Source organism: Rattus norvegicus, chromosome 4 (genome assembly GCF_021556685.1).
Source record: "Rattus norvegicus strain SHRSP/BbbUtx chromosome 4, alternate assembly SHRSP_T2T, whole genome shotgun sequence".
Classification (NCBI taxonomy): Eukaryota; Metazoa; Chordata; class Mammalia; order Rodentia; family Muridae; genus Rattus; species Rattus norvegicus.
The window spans coordinates 142278315-142294663 of record NC_141537.1 but is presented as its reverse complement, the minus strand read 5'-3'; the positions used below and the strand labels follow the sequence as shown (position 1 = coordinate 142294663).

The following is a 16349-nucleotide window of genomic DNA, read 5'->3' as shown; positions in this document are numbered from 1 at the left end:
TCCATCACTAACCCACTTATTTCTTTTGTTTGTGTGTATATGTGTGGACACATCTGTGTCCCAGTATGTATCAGGAAGTCAGACGTCAACTTGCATGAGTCAGTTCTCTCCTTCCTTCATATAAGTCTTATGGATTGAAATTAGATCATAAAAATTTTGTGACAAACCCCAGAACTCCTGAGTCATCTCATCCACTCAAATCATTAGTGCCTTTAAGGCTCTGTTGAGCTTGAGTGTTTAGGGTCACTATTTTAGATGTGGCATCCTCTTAGTGATTTCCCAGCCTTATTGGCAAAGCGGTAAGCATTTCAAACAGTTGCGCCTAATCCTATATCTTGTCGCATAGCAAAAATAGTCTCATATAGAGCAAGTAGCCGAGCAGTGTCTAGGTTCAGGAATGTGTTGGCTGGTGCAGTTGGCTTAGCCTGCAGTGGTTCTTGTTAGTGCTGCACCACCAGGAAGAGTGACATATTTTTCAGCTGCAACTTTAGGTCATTGGAGTAGCAGAGAAGGGACTTTAGTTTTCACATCTTCCCGTTGGTGAATGACCCACGTCTTACATGTATTTTAACAGAACAAAATTAATCTTATATTCTAGCACATACTATGATAGCTGTTTGAGAACCAAATTGGCATTAACCTCTGGTCTGACACAATGTGGAGAACCTCCCAAAGCAGCAAATGCAGGGATTTTTCAAGCAAAAACCAGTCTTAAGCTATGTGGTCATCATAGTGGGCAGCTATGCAATTATACATGCTTCAAGCGAATTCTTGATTGATGCCTTACCCTTCCCATCTTCTTTTATGTGTGGATGTTTTTGCTTGCATATGTTAGTGTACCATGTGCATGCAGTGCCCACAGAGGCCAGAAGAAGGCCTCTAGTCCCCGGAGACTGAGGTTACAGATAGCTGTGAGTTGCCTTGTGGGTGCTGTGAATTGAACCTGGGTCCTCTGGAAGAGTAACCAGTGCTTTCAACAGCTGGGCTGTCTCTCCAGCCCCAAGTGCCTTCCTTTTCTACATTGATAAACTCACCCAGAAATTCTGATGTAAGAGAAAGCTGTGGTTCGAGCCTTTATTTTCACTGGTAGCTTTTACATTTTCAGCTTGCCAATTATAATCGTAATAGTATTAATGTATCTAAGTGTTTTAAGGCAGTAGATATACCCCGAACTTGCAAAGGAATTATATAGAGTATGGGATTGAGTGACTGTGTATAAAATACTTTGGAAGAAACCTGCCCTTCTCTCCACCTGGACAACACTGGCATGATAGTGTGCTGCCTTCTTTGAGGGTGGGTTGAGCATAGTCCTTTTACCTTTTGTCTTTTAATCAATAGTATTTAACAAATATGTTTTAGCTAGAAATGGGAAAACAAAGCCAGGAGGAGGATTGTGCAGGGCTTCTCTTATTTTCAGTAAACAGAGCAGATGGCTGTGTGATTAGTTGTCTTTTTGAACAACAAAGGAAAAACAAACCGTTCCCACCCGCACTCCGGCTCTGGCTTCTGGAAGTTTCTTGGCACTTCCTATGTACCTCTGGAGGACATTCTTGATGGAGAGGCTTTTATCTTGGCAGCTGAAGCGCCAGGATTTCATGTCTGTTGCCCTTTTATCAGAACTTCTTTCTGGAAGAAGCAGACATACCTTTTGGCTGCTCTGTCTGGGTCTTTGTTCTCTTTGCAGTTCCTTCTTGCCAGCATTAAGCTCTCTCCAACTTCCTGCCTTTCTGGTTTCTAAGGAGAACTAAGGCAGAGTGCTTCAGAGCACTGAACCTGGAGCAAAGCCTGGGTGTAAATCTTCTTTCTTCATTTTCCTTCCTCCAAAGGGGTTATTGATGGTATAAGAATCAATACAAAATACTTACACAGTGCCTTGTTCAGAACGGCACTGTCTCTAAAGCATTTTGTTTTATTTTTAAAGAAAACAGTGTTCTATTTCTGAATTACATTGACAGTTACATGTTTCTGAAATTGTAAGAGAATCCTGGGTAAAGCACAAAGCAGTTATTAGCCAGCAACAACATAACTCACCCTTGCTATCTGAATGAGTAATAAGGGTAAATTGGAATATCAGAGTGATGAGCAGGAGAGGCTGCCAAGCAGTTTATAGACACTGAGGCAAAAAATGAAATTGGGAGATTAGGGTTAGATAGCTTTCTGTCATCACTGTCTTCATGCAGAGGCAGGGACTTGAGGTGGATTGTAGAAAATTGGTAGGTGGATATTTGGGGTCATGGGTATTCAGAAGAGTGAGAACATATACAGTGTCAGGACAGAAACACATGGAGAGTCTGGGTAGCCACGGAATGACTTCTTCTGCCAAAATGGACAGAAGTCCTCCATTCTGTGAGGAGCATGTATGTTGTCCAGACTAACAAATGACTTTTCTCTTCATCCCTAGAAAGGCCCCACTTCTGGGAAAGACCGAGTGAAGAAGGGTGGATCCTACATGTGCCATAAGGTCAGTTATAACTCTGCTGCTGAGCTGTTCCTGTGGGCCACATGTTCATTGCCCCACCTGTTTGTGCTGATGCAAACTTCTTCACATCCAAATGAGAAAAGACAGGAGAGTCTTCACCTTACTAAGAGGACAGGCGATAGGAGCAGGAGAAGCAGCTTGTGGGCCGCATCCTGACAACTGGATCAGCTGCTATCTCTTGCACCACTGAGGGGCTTCTTTCTGTTGGCCTGGGAAATAGGTTGGGCCCTCTGCCTCTTCCCATGCAGGTCTAGGACTGCACTCTTAGTTTCTGAGTTCTCTGTTGAGCTTCAAGCTACAGTTATAAATGCAGGGTGGCTTGTGGTTTACCAAAATGGAAGCATTCAAGTGTGTTGGGTGTAAACGTGCACTTTTGCTTCGTGTGTTGTGATTTCAGTGTCCAAACTGGCAATTCTTGGTTAGGCTAAATGATCAGCGCCTCTCAAGGAACCTTCATAAGGAATTTGGAAATAGAACCTGACTTTTTTTTTCTCTTTGAGTCATGAATTTTTCGTGCCTTGAGCACTCAGGGTCTGTCTTTAGGCTCTGTACTGAGGCATTTTGCAGTTTATTATTACCAAGAATCTGCATGGTAACTGACTCAGTCCTAGAGATTTAAAGTCATCTATAGCGGTTACTATAATTAAGTTACTGATTTATAATAGAGACATTGTCAAACTTTAACTTGGTCCTAAACCAGTAGCCCTCAAACTTACTTCAGAATCATCATACATATCAGATAAAGCCTGGCTTTTCGCTTCTGCCACCATCTGGTTAGGCTTTCCTGCTGTGTAGCCTGGACCTCAGGATGGTTTGAAGCTCTGCAAGCGTTGAGAACGCACAGCAAAGTTGGGTAATAGCCTCAGGCAGCTCTAGTGCACATACACGGGTGAGTTTGTAGGCGTATTTCCTACCTTGGCCATGTGACTCAGGAAGGAAGTTCATTCACTTCAACTCAATTCTTGTTTCAGACCTACATTAAACTGGGCATGGTGGCACACCACTTTAATTTCATCATTCAGGAGGCAAAGGCATATGGCGTTCCATGAGTTTGAGGTCGGCCAGGGCTAGCCAGCTGTGAGACCCTGTCTTAAAAAAGGACAACATATCCACATTAATAATAAGATGTAGATAAATTTAACTTTATGGAGTCACAATTAATTAACTAGTTAATTAATTAAAATTTTGAGTCAGGGGCTCAGTACGCTAGCCAAGCTAGTCTCTATCTCCCAAAATAAAGCATTCTTTCTGCCTCAAAGCCCCAATAAATGCGAGCATGGACATGTTCTACCTTGCGGGGCTCATTTCTCATTCTGTCCGTCTGTCTGTCTGCCTGCCTCCCTCCCTCCCTCCCCCTTCCTCCTTCCCTCCCTCTCTCCTTCCCTCCCTCCCCCCTTCCTCCTTCCCTCCTTCCCTCCCTCCCTCCCCCCTTCCTCCTTCCCTCCCTCTCTCCTTCTCCTTCTCCTCTCTCTCCTCTCTCTCTCTCTCCTTCCGTCCCTCCCTCCCTCCCCCCTTCCTCCTTCCCTCCCTCTCTCCTTCTCCTTCTCCTCTCTTTCCTCTCTCTCTCCCTCCCTCCCTCCCTCCCCCTTCCTCCTTCCCTCCCTCTCTCCTTCTCCTTCTCCTCTCTCTCCTCTCTCTCTCTCTCCCTCCCTCCCTCCCTCCCTCCCTCCCCCTTCCTCCTTCCCTCCTTCTCTCCTTCTCCTTCTCCTCTCTCTCCTCTCTCTCTCTCTCTCCCTCCCTCCCTCCCTCCCCCTTCCTCCTTCCCTCCCTCTCTCCTTCTCCTTCTCCTCTCTCTCCTCTCTCTCTCTCCCTCCCTCCCTCCCCCTTCCTCCTTCCCTCCCTCTCTCCTTCTCCTTCTCCTCTCTCTCCTCTCTCTCTCTCTCCCTCCCTCCCTCCCCCTTCCTCCTTCCCTCCTTCTCTCCTTCTCCTTCTCCTCTCTCTCCTCTCTCTCTCTCTCTCCCTCCCTCCCTCCCTCCCTCCCTCCCTCCCTCCCCCCTTCCTCCTTCCCTCCCTCTCTCCTTCTCCTCCTTCTCCTCTCTCTCTCTCTCTCTCTCTCTCTCTCTCTCTCTCTCTCTCTCTCTCTCTCTCTCTCTCCCTCCCTTTCGTTCTGTTTGAGACAGAGTCCTACTATGTATCTCTCACTGGCCTGGAACATCCAACATAGATCAGGCTGTCCTTGAATCCACAAAGATCCACATGCCTCTGCCCTCTTTCCAAGTGCTAAGATTTTTTGAAATTAAGTGTTATGCTCCTGGAGTTGTTATATTTCATACCAGACTGAGGATATTCAAAGTTTTGAATCATCAATGAAGTAGATTTTGCTAGATGGTTTTTGTATATCCATTGAAACGACTTACTTTTCCTTTTTAGTCAGTTAATTCAGTATAATATGATGACATGCAGTGATAGATTTTCATTTTCTTGGGTTTTTTGTTTCTTTGTTTACTTATTTTTGAGTCAGCGTCTCCCTATGTAGCCAAGACTAAGCTAGTGTCCCTATGGCACCCAGACTCTCACATTGCACCTGACCGTGTCCAGCACAGTCTCCCGTCGTAGCCGTCACTGTGCTGTTGCTGCCTCTTGCATTTACTCTTTTTTTTTTTTTTAACCAGCAAAATACCAGTAAGGTTTTAATTGTTTTTCTTGGTTTGTTTTCTGCCTAAAAAGAGCAAAAAAGGAGCAATATGAAGCAAAGAAAAAAAACCCTACAAAAACACCTTTGTATTATTTTTGTGTTGACCATCTACTGCTAAGTAAGGGGGCTGCTCTTTTCTTTTTTTTTTTTTTTAATTAACTTGAGTATTTCTTATTTACATGTCTAATGTTATTCCCTTTCCCGGTTTACGGGCCAACATCCCCCTAACCCCTCCCCCTCCCCTTCTCTATGTGTGTTCCCCTCCCCATCCTCCCCCGAAGGCTGCCCTACTCCCAACAATCACGTTCACTGGGGGTTCACTCTTAGCAGGACCAAGGGCTTCCCCTTCCACTGGTGCTCTTACTAGGATATTCATTGCTACCTATGAGGTCAGAGTCCAGGGTCAGTCCATGTATAGTCTTTAGGTAGTGGCTTAGTCCCTGGAAGCTCTGGTTGCTTGGCATTGTTGTTCATATGGAGTCTCGAGCCCCTTCAAGCTTTCCAGTTCTTTCTCTGATTCCTTCAACGGGGGTCCTATTCTCAGTTCAGTGGTTTGCTGCTGGCATTCGCCTCTGTATTTGCTGTATTCTGGCTGTGTCTCTCAGGAGCGATCTACATCCGGCTCCTGTCTGCCTGCACTTCTTTCCTTCATCCATCTTGTCTAATTGGGTGGCTGTATATGTATGGGCCACATGTGGGGCAGGCTCTGAATGGGTGTTCCTTCTGCCTCTGTTTTAATCTTTGCCCCTCTATTCCCTGCCAAGGGTATTCTTGTTCCCCTTTTAAAGAAGGAGTGAGGCATTCACATTTTGATCCTCTGTCTTGAGTTTCATGTGTTCTATGCATCTAGGGTAATTCAAGCATTTGGGCTAATAACCACTTATCAATACCATGTGTGTTTTTCTGTGATTGGGTTACCTCACTCAGGATGATATTTTCCAGTTCCAACCATTTGTCTATGAATTTCATAAAGGCATTGTTTTTGATAGCTGAGTAATATTCCATTGTGTAGATGTACCACATTTTCTGTATCCATTCCTCTGTTGAAGGGCATCTGGGTTCTTTCCAGCTTCTGGCTATTATAAATAAGGCTGCTATGAACATAGTGGAGCACATGTCTCTTTTATATGTTGGGGCATCTTGTGGGTATATGCCCAAGAGAGGTATAGTTGGATCCTCAGGCAGTTCAATGTCTAATTTTCTGAGGAACCTCCAGACTGATTTCCAGAATGGTTGTACCAGTCTGCAATCCCACCAACAATGGAGGAGTGTTCCTCTTTCTCCACATCCTCGCCAGCATCTGCTGTCACCTGAGTTTTTGATCTTAGCCATTCTCACTGGTGTGAGGTGAAATCTCAGGGTTGTTTTGATTTGCATTTCCCTTATGACTAAAGATGTTGAACATTTCTTTAGGTGTTTCTCAGCCATTCGGCATTTCTCAGTTGTGAATTGTTTGTTTAGCTCTGACCCCCATTTTTTAATAGGGTTATTTGTCTCCCTGCGGTCTAACTTCTTGAGTTCTTTGTATATTTTGGATATAAGGCCTCTATCTGTTGTAGGATTGGTAAAGATTTTTCCCAATCTGTTGGTTGCCGTTTTGTCCTAACCACAGTGTCCTTTGCCTTACAGAAGCTTTGCAGTTTTATGAGATCCCATTTGTCGATTCTTGATCTTAGAGCATAAGCCATTGGTGTTTTGTTCAGGAAATTTTTTCCAGTGCCCATGTGTTCGAGATGCTTCCCTAGTTTTTCTTCTATTAGTTTGAGTGTATCTGGTTTGATGTGGAGGTCCTTGGTCCACTTGGACTTAAGCTTTGTACAGGGTGATAAGCATGGATCGATCTGCATTCTTCTACATGTTGACCTCCAGTTGAACCAGCACCATTTGCTGAAAATGCTATCTTTTTTCCATTGAATTGTTTTGGTTCCTTTGTCAAAAATCAAGTGCCCATAGGTGTGTGGGTTCATTTCTGGGTCTTCAATTCTGTTCCATTGGTCTATCTGTCTGTCTCTGTACCAACACCATGCAGTTTTTATCACTATTGCTCTGTAATATTGCTTGAGTTCAGGGATAGTGATTCCCCCTGAAGTCCTTTTATTGTTGAGAATAGTTTTAGCTATCCTGGGTTTTTTGTTATTCCAGATGAATTTGCAAATTGTTCTGTCTAACTCTTTGAAGAATTGGATTGGTATTTTGATGGGGATTGCATTGAATCTGTAGATCGCTTTTGGTAAAATGGCCATTTTTTCTATATTAATCCTGCCAATCCATGAGCATTACATTTACTCTTGATGTGGTGTCTGTTTGATATATTTTGAATTCAGTTTTCTAAAATGTTGAGAACATCTGCATATAATTAATGCTGAGTAGAACCTTTTTCGTTGTTCCTAGTAATTTTTGTATTCATAAATTTAATGGTAAAGTAGTCTTGAATCAAGGTTTTTTTCTTAAAGATTTATTTATTTTATTTATATGAGTACACTGTAGCTGTTTTCAGATGCACCTGGTTGTGAGCCACCATGTGGTTGCTGGGAATTGAACTCAGGACCTCTGGAAGAGCAGTCAGTGCTCTTAACCGCTGAGCCATCTCTCCAGCCTCTCAAGGTTTTTTTTTTTAATCAATTTTTAAGAAGAGTTCATGTAAAATTAATACCATTTCTTTCTGAAATGCTTGGTAGAATTCCCTCTTAAAGGCATTTGGACCTAGACTTGTGCATTTAGCCCTTTTTTCATTACTATAATGAAAACCAAAAAACGATTAAATTTTTCAAGAAAAGAGGCTTACTTTGGCTTATGTTTTTAGGGATCCAAAGTTAAGGAGCATCATATGGTGCTTATATTCATGCTGGGCCCAGAAATTTTCTAAGGCATCACATGGGAAGTGATGGTGTGTGTGTGTGTGTGTGTGTGTGTGTGTGTGTGTGTGTGTGTTTTATTTCGTGTGTGCACATTCATTATGATTCTTCCTCTTCCTATAAAGTCAATAAGAGTCAAACATAGTGACTTGACCCAAATGACTTTATGGAATCCTACTCTTCTCCCCCAGAGTCCTTAGCTCTAGTCAGCATCAGGTAGGCCTTCCCCCTCTCATGACCTAAAGGAATACACTGAAACCAAATCGAAACACAACTTTCTTCTTTAATAGACATTTGGCATTGTACATTATCCGTCTCTACTGAGTACACGCTGAGAATTCTGTCTTTAAGGAATCAAATCTTTTATATGAATTTTTAAATTTATTATTTCAATCTCTTTGTTTTCATTCATTATTGAAACCAATTATATTTAATGAAACTATTAATATTATTGGGTTTGAATTGGGTATCTTAAGATTTTGGTTTTTTCCTTTGCCTTATCTGTTCTTTGTTCTTTTTTAATCTTTGTTGGATTAAGGTGTTTATCTGACTTCATTTTTCTCTCCTTAGACTTGTAATCTATGACTGTTTTAAAATGAATGGCTGATGTAGAGTCAAGTTAATGATTAACTTTTCCGAGTCAACCTGTAGAATACATCTGTGAACAACAGGATGACAAAACCGTATGGAATTAGAATTTTCCAGAGAAAAATGGCAATTCCAGAAATAAATAAAAAGAAAGAATGTTATAATTAATTTTTAAAATATAAAAAATGTTAATTTTTAAAATATTCATTTTTATTTTGTATGTATGAGTAATTTATCAGCATTTATGTCTTTGCACAACTTGTGTGTCGAACACCCTCAGAGTTATAGAGAGTTATGAGCTACCATGTGGGTTCTGGGAATTGAATTCAGGTCTCTTAGAAAAGCACCTAGTGTCCTTAACCACTGAGCCACATAAACCAAGGTCACTTTGCGTTGTTTAAGTAAACTCCTATAATCATGTCTAGTTTTTAAAACAAGATTAATTAAGAAAATCATGTGTGTGTGTGTGTGTGTGTGTGTGTGTGTGTGTGTGTGTGTGTGGTATGGGTGTTGTGCCTGAATGTATGTCTGCATACCACTTGTATTCTCAGTGCTGGTGGAGGCAAGAAGAGATCACGGAACTCCCTTAGACTAGAGTTACTAGTAGTTGTGAGCCACTATGTGGGTTCTTGGAATCAAACCTGTGTCCTCTGGGAGTAAGTGCTCTTAACTGCTGAGCCATCTCTCTAGGCCCCTCATTCACAATTTTTAACAGTCTAAGTTACAGCTTTAGGAAGAAGATAAGGACACAGAAAGAGAGGCTCTGAGGTAGCACAGCAACCGGTTAAGAATATAGTCTATCATTCCCTGATCTGCTGCTTACACAGAATGGCCTAAGGCACACTATTAACATCTCTCAGCCTCAGTTTTTTCTCACGTGTGTAATGTCCATGCTATTTATATCTTTCTTGTAGGGTTATTGGAAGAATGCACAGAGTCAGTATATGTTAAGTTGATGGAGCAGTTCACATAATAAGTACTCAAATACAGACTTTGGTTCTCGGTGTTGTTAGATTGATACCTAACATTCCAATGTGGGGTCTTCATTCCATACCCACATCAGTGCTACCATTCTACCAGGATGACAAAGGCATTGGTCTAGTGCCGTTTGAAAGAGCAATGGTAAGTCCTGGGTTCTGGTACAGCTTTCCCTAGAATGATTCAGTGGGAGATACAGTTGCCTTAAAAATAGCCTTTGTCTGAGAAAACTTTTACTCTCAAAAACCATATTTCTGTCCCACTTGAGTTGAAGGCCTCCAGGGTTGTAGGCCATTATCTGAAATGGATTGTTTCCTGAGCCAAGAGCACATCCTTAGCACAGAAACTGAGAACTTTTACAAAGTAATTAGCCATTTTGATGAAATCAGGCTGAAACAGGTCCCTCCTACTACCTCTGTTCTTAATTAATAGAATGACCCATTTTCCAGCCACCCAAAGACCTAACTTCCTTTAAGAACCACTTTTGATGCTGAAAATAGAGGTAGGAAAATATAAAGAACCGGAACATTCATAACCAGGACATTTGCTCTTTAACTGTGTCTCATTAGTGAGCCGTTACTGAAGTTTAGGAGAACTACTTATTAATACGTATTTTCTGAGTGAATGGATGTGTGTAAGTAGAATCATAGTAGTATGAATTGACTCTTTGCAAGTGCTGGGCCTGAGCTCTCCATACTCGTGTGCGTGTGTGCATGTGTTTAAGGATCAGAACCATGGACTGCACACACTGGGGAAGTGCTCTACAGCCAAGTGATGTCCCCCTCCCCTCACCACATGCACGAGGAGGCTTTCTCTTTTGGATTCAGATGTTCATAGTTGTTTGGTTCATGGAAGCCTCGAGAACTGCTGTGACCCAGTAGTAAATGTGGTTGCTGACTGTTTTGAAAGTGTTTCGTATACAAACAAAACAATTTCATTGCATAAAATTTAGAAAAGAAATAAAATGAGAAAGGTGGCAATGAAAATCAGATATCTTATGTCTTAGAGAAAACTATTAGATGGTATTCTGCTGTGAGTTTTATTTAATATCTATATTTTCAAAATTGAATTATTTTGTATTATTCTCAAGGTTTTCAATTATAGTCATGATAACAATTTTGTCTACCACCAATCTTTTTCTAGTCTTTTATGTCATTGATTTGGAATCCTTTTCAACACTGCTCTGAGCAGGCATTAAAAGTTCATCAGAGCTGTTGCAGCCTGGTTTTTGTAGCATATAGACTAATCCATCCAAGGAGAGCTGCAGTCCTGTGCCTTATCCCCAGATCTGCCCTTCAGCTTGCTGGTTTATGTGGCACGTAACCCGTTCCTTCCCATCCCGGTGGCACAAGTGCACCCACAGCTGGAGGCTGGAAGAGGTGTCATCCCCACTCCCCAACCCGAACAACCCAGAATCTCAGAGGCCTGATCTAAGCTGGGCAGTGCTGCTCTTGTTTCCATGAGGACAAGGTCAGCCAAGCCGAGGGTCAGTGACAGGGTGTGTGTCCCCAAAGCAAAGCATTAGCAGTGCTCTCTCCAGGGCTTGCTTTGTTTGTCTCTTACGCAGGGCTCTGTTCTGGTCAGTTTTCATTTTTTTGGTGCTGGGGATTGCTTTCTCACACTAGGCACGTGTCTAACGAGGCACTCGGTCTCCAAGCCACGATGAGTGTACGTTCGAATGGCTTTATTTTATCAGTGAGGACAGATTCTGGAAGGCTCTGCCTAAGGTTAAGTAGCCACTGAGATTGGGATTTTTTTCTTTGCTGGTCAAAAAATTAGCAAAATGCTTATCACAGTTTTCACTTGTATTGAGTCTTCAGAATGTGGACATAGTGATTCTGTTTATTTATCTGCGCACATAGCATGCTTTTTACATTAATCATCATTGGCTAATTTTCTCTGGAATTCCGGTTTTCCAGTTCTTTGGGCATCTCAGCTCTCTCTCAGAGAGTCTTTTCCAAAATCCCCTCTAAAAAGCAGCCTCTATTGCTTCCGGTCATGTCTCCCCACTTTTCCTGTCTTCAGAGCTGACCACTGCTGGGAGCAGCGTTGAATGCTTCAGTCTGTTTGCTGTCTGACTGCCCTCTTTGAATGCCAGCTCTCTGATAACAGGTTCCTTGTCTGTCTGCTCTGACTGCACCCCTCATGTCTGAGATTGCGCTGGTGCGCTGCGCTCTCATGTATTTAGTCTAACCTTGCTGTGTCAGGCTCTGTGTAGTCTGGCTGCTGTTCTGCCCACTTTTTGCTTTTTTTTTTGTGCTTCTGAAACCACTCTTTAGCCACCTCATCTGCCTGCTTCATAAGCTGCTGCTATTCAAAGCGCACCCCAGGGCTTAAGCAGCGACTGAAAGCTTGTTAGACATGTACCTTGAGGACCACGTGAAAACCATGAAAGCAGCATGTTTGGATGTCTGCGTGGATAGCCTAGGATGTGTATCTGAACAGCCACTTCTGTCTGTCTGACTGTCTGTCCATCCACTGTGCATTAGTTACTACTCTTGTTGCTGTGATTAAATATCTTGACTAAGGCAATCTAAGTGCCAGTGAGAAGACTCGGTGGGTGGCAGGAAGTACATTGCAGGACTGGTGACTGTTACTGGATCACTGGAGTATGCAGCACACAAACAGAATAAACAATTTAAAAGCAACTTATGGAAGAAAAGGTTTATTTTGGCTAACAGTGTCACGGTAGTCTATCATGACATGGAAGTCATAGTGCTTATAGCTTGAGGTAGCTGGTCACATTGTGTCCACAGTCAAGAAACAGAGGGACGATTCCTGGTGTTCAGTAGCTTTCATCTTTTTCCATAGTCTAGAACTGTAACAGAGGGAATGATGTTGCCTATATTTAGGTTGGGTCTTCCCACATTAATTAACCTCATCAAAATAATCCCTCACAGGCCTGGGCAAATATTATTCTCTGGTGATTCTAGGTTCTATTAAATTGATGGCATTAATCATCACAAGTGCATTCTGAGAACCATTACCATAAGCACGGATGTGTCACTTAGGCCTTCCTAGAGACAGTGACATTCTGCAAGAGACCCAAATGAGTAGCTCAGCTCAAGGCCCTTCGTACGTTTTTGTTGCGTATTCATTGTATTCACATCTGCCTGTGGCCTGCAACAAGCCAGGCCAGGACCACGCCTAGACCTGGGCCATGTTCTCCTGGCGTCTGCAGTTAGGGAAGGAAATGCTTGGCCGTTTTCATCCTGTATAGCTCCTTCATGGGATCAGACTGCCGAGTCTTCAGTGTGCCTGGCCCTGAGCTTGACCTTTGCTGAGGTGGAAGTCACTGAATGTGTGTAGCTTTCATAGAGGCTCTGAGTTATCAGAGTTTGATCTAGAAATATCAGCGTTCTGTCATTTCTCAGCAGTCTAGTGCCTGTTTGATGATTCTGCTGTGTCTCCTCACACACTTCTTGCCAGACATTTGAAAGCTTCTGTTCATGCCAATCACACAGATGCAGAGGCATCACCTCTGTGTTTCAAGCACACTCAGAATTCATCTTCTGTCTGTCTTCCTGAGTGTTGGTGATACATTCTGTTCCTCACTCCCCACGAGGAAAATTGGTTGCTATTGTTTTGTTATCTATAGAAGATAGCACATTATGTCTTCCTCTTTTTTAAAATGGGGAAAATGCACCAGAGAATTTCCATGTCAGCCTCACAGATAATTTTTAAGGAGATTAGAAGCATCTGGCTTTTTGTGAGAGAAAAGAAATAATAGGAATAAAAAAGTGTCTTGTATGCTGACCTATTTTTTTCCCTTCCCACAAATTATCTCTTCTGTGTGAGTTCCTAACTTCTTCTACATAATTCTTTTTGAAGTGTCTTTTACCAGCTGGTAGCAATGGGCTCAATGGCCAACTCCTGACTTATGCTCATGGTTCCCAGAATGACTAGTTTGTTTGTATTTCATGCTATTTTGGATTGGAGAATGAACCTCACAAGAGTTCCATGCATGCTTATTTTGGAATCTGGCAGCTTTCAAAATGCTGTGTCAAATAGTCCAGGGCCACAGATACATGTCCCGAATTTTTGTGTGTGTGTGTGTGTGTGTGTGTGTGTGTGTGTGTGTATGAGTAGGCTGTGTATTGGGGGTAGGAAAGAAGATATGAGATGGATGGTACCCTTCGCACCAGGAGTCTAGACTCTTGCTAAGAAAGGAAGCACACTACAGTTTGTCCAGAGTAGAATCCTGCTTCCTTTAACAACTGTGTCATCTTCTGTAACTTGTTTGATTTGCCTGGGGTTTACAATCAAAGAAATAACAGACAAAAATGCCTGCTACCATGCTGAATATGTCCTGGGAAACCAATGCCCATGTTTGCGTGAGCATTTATTCTATGCTCTTTCACAATTAGATAGAATAAAATAAACCAAACCACAACAGATATAGTTTTATTATTACTATGATATAGAATCCTGAGGTATTGGGAAGAAAGTTTAAGTTCCTATGTTGATTCTTAAATTTTCGTCAGTGTGTTTAATATATTCCATGATATTTGATACTGTTGTTAATCTTTTTGTTGTCATTTATATCTATTGTTATAATGTCAAAACTTGATATAATATAGCCAAAATTAGAAGCTTTGCTTTTACAGATGATTGTGAGTGCATACATGTTATAATCTCATGGGTCTTTAGTTTTTTTTATCATATGATTATGTAGGTTATATCATACTGCACACACACACACACACACACACACACACACACGAACACACGATTCTTAATTGGTAGTAGCCTGCCGACTACACAGTCACATGGATAACCATGGGAAGTTACTGTTTGCTTTTGGGGGTGTTAAAAGTGGTGATGGCCTTTCTCCCATATGCAGCTGGTATTTGTAAGGTAAGACTCTGGCTGGCTGACTCTTGAATGTTTTGCCTTTTGCCATGCTGAATATCTTAAGAAGGCAGTTCAGGGGCAGCTCTGCCTTCAAGGAGCTCCGAGTGAGTTCTCTGTTCCAGGTATGTTGTGAAGCTGTATCTAATTGAAGCCTTAACCCAAGGGTTCCAGGATCTCTTACGGCGTGTTATCTCTTATAGTCCTATTGCTACAGGTATCGCTGTGCAGCTCGAAGCCAGAACACACCAGATAGCTCTGCATCCAACCTGGGATTCCGTTGTGCAGCAGATCACCTGCCCACTGCAAACTGACAGAGGAGCTTTTCCAAATCCAAGAAGTTGCTCACTTGCAGCTGGCCTCCCGCTGGACATCTGAACAGATCTTATGTAAAGTATTCCCACACCTGAGGAGAGTTACATGTCCACCCCGTGGCCAAAGGAACTGTGTCGTGTGACCAAATTGCTGACGTCTGTCAGTGCTTGTGCTTTATCGTGTGGTGCATCGTTGGGGATCATCACCGTGTTTTACTTTGAGAGCCTTTTGAAGAGGAGAGAGCTGAGAACCATGAAGTCCTAGCCAGACTCTGCCACAGGGTCAAACCCTGGGGTTCAGCACCTTGTCTGCCTGGGCCTCTATCCCCTCATGGAATGAGGGATGGACTGGACGACATGAGGCGCTCTCCACCTTACAGATTCTATTCGCACTAGTGGAGTGTATTGTGATTGCATAGTAAGAATTTATGACAGATTATTTTTAGCTATTTTTTTGCCATGTGTGAATCTTGAGTAATGCTAATCATATAAGGTGAGAGTTCTCTTACGTGTTATTTTCAGAAGAGGGTGGGGTTTGAGTCTTTTATATTCATACTGCACTTTGTTCTTTCAAGGAAATCAGTGTCTTTTACATTGTTGTGACAAATCTCATTGGGACAGTGAGGGGACACTCAAATTCCGAGTTCTGAGCACACAGGAATGCCTGTGGAGTGACTCTACTGTCCTTTTTCTTTTGACATTAAGTGCCTTTGGCTCAGAGGGACAGTTTGAAGCCTTGTTTCCCATTTGCCCCACAAGCCTTCAAAGAATGTGAAATGTGTACTAATTAGGGAAACCCTTAAATTCTAGGTACAAGGGTTTGATGTTGTGTATTGTAATGCTAAATCTGTATATGAAGGTTTAGGCCTGTGAGTGAATTCTTACATTTACAAGCTTTTGTTGTGCAAACCTTGTTCCTTAATTTAGAACTATTGGTTAAAAAAAAGAAAATTGTCTACAGCCAATTATTGGAGGGATTAGTAGGTAGGTTTGAGTTACCTGGGGGTAGAGAGAGAGAGGAGAGAGGGGAGAGCAAGAGGAAGAAGGAAAGCGCTGGAGGAGCTGCCATGAGGGAAATGGACATGTGGCCAGGAGAAACATCAGTATCTGGGCACAGTACTGCAGAGGTAGCCAGGCCAGCAGTTAGAAAAGTAGATTAGGGATTAACCCCCAGTAATGGTCAAAGCCACGCAAAATAACCAGTCTGAGTCTCATTTATTTGTAAGCCTTGAATAGACTACGTTCAGGGTATCTAGTATATTATACCAGAGAGATGAGAAATTGTGTTCATTTTGTGATATCAGATGCTTTGAATCATGCACTATGTCAAATAAACTAATACCTCTCAAGTCAGACTTCATTTCTTCATTCCTTACTGGGACGCTCTTTCTAATTCCCTCTTTGTGTTTTTCTTCAAAAACATCATTTTGTGATGCTCCTGTGTTTTGTTCTCCAGAAAGAAGCTAGTTGGTAACTTTGATATATGGATAGTGTGTAGCAGTTTTTATTCTCTAAAGCAAGGCCATTCTGCTAGGAACCCTGTTATTGCCTTGCTACTTCTTGCCACAATACATGATACAAAGTCAAGGGCATTGCCTTGGTGAACAGATGCTTCCTATGCCAGGAAAGCACTTTGTTCAGAGTGAAGG

The 16349-nt window shown here is 42.3% G+C and overlaps 1 protein-coding gene across 1 annotated transcript in view; it reads left to right on the top strand.

Moving 5' to 3' along the window:
- Positions 1 to 16048, top strand: part of Sumf1 (sulfatase modifying factor 1) — an 87274-nt gene extending 71226 nt beyond the window's left edge. Inside the window, 2 exon segments of the mRNA NM_001108639.1 lie at positions 2402 to 2461; positions 14590 to 16048. Coding sequence (NP_001102109.1) covers positions 2402 to 2461; positions 14590 to 14700 — 171 coding nt within the window. The 3' untranslated portion in view covers positions 14701 to 16048.
- Positions 16049 to 16349: the final 301 nt, after the last annotated feature.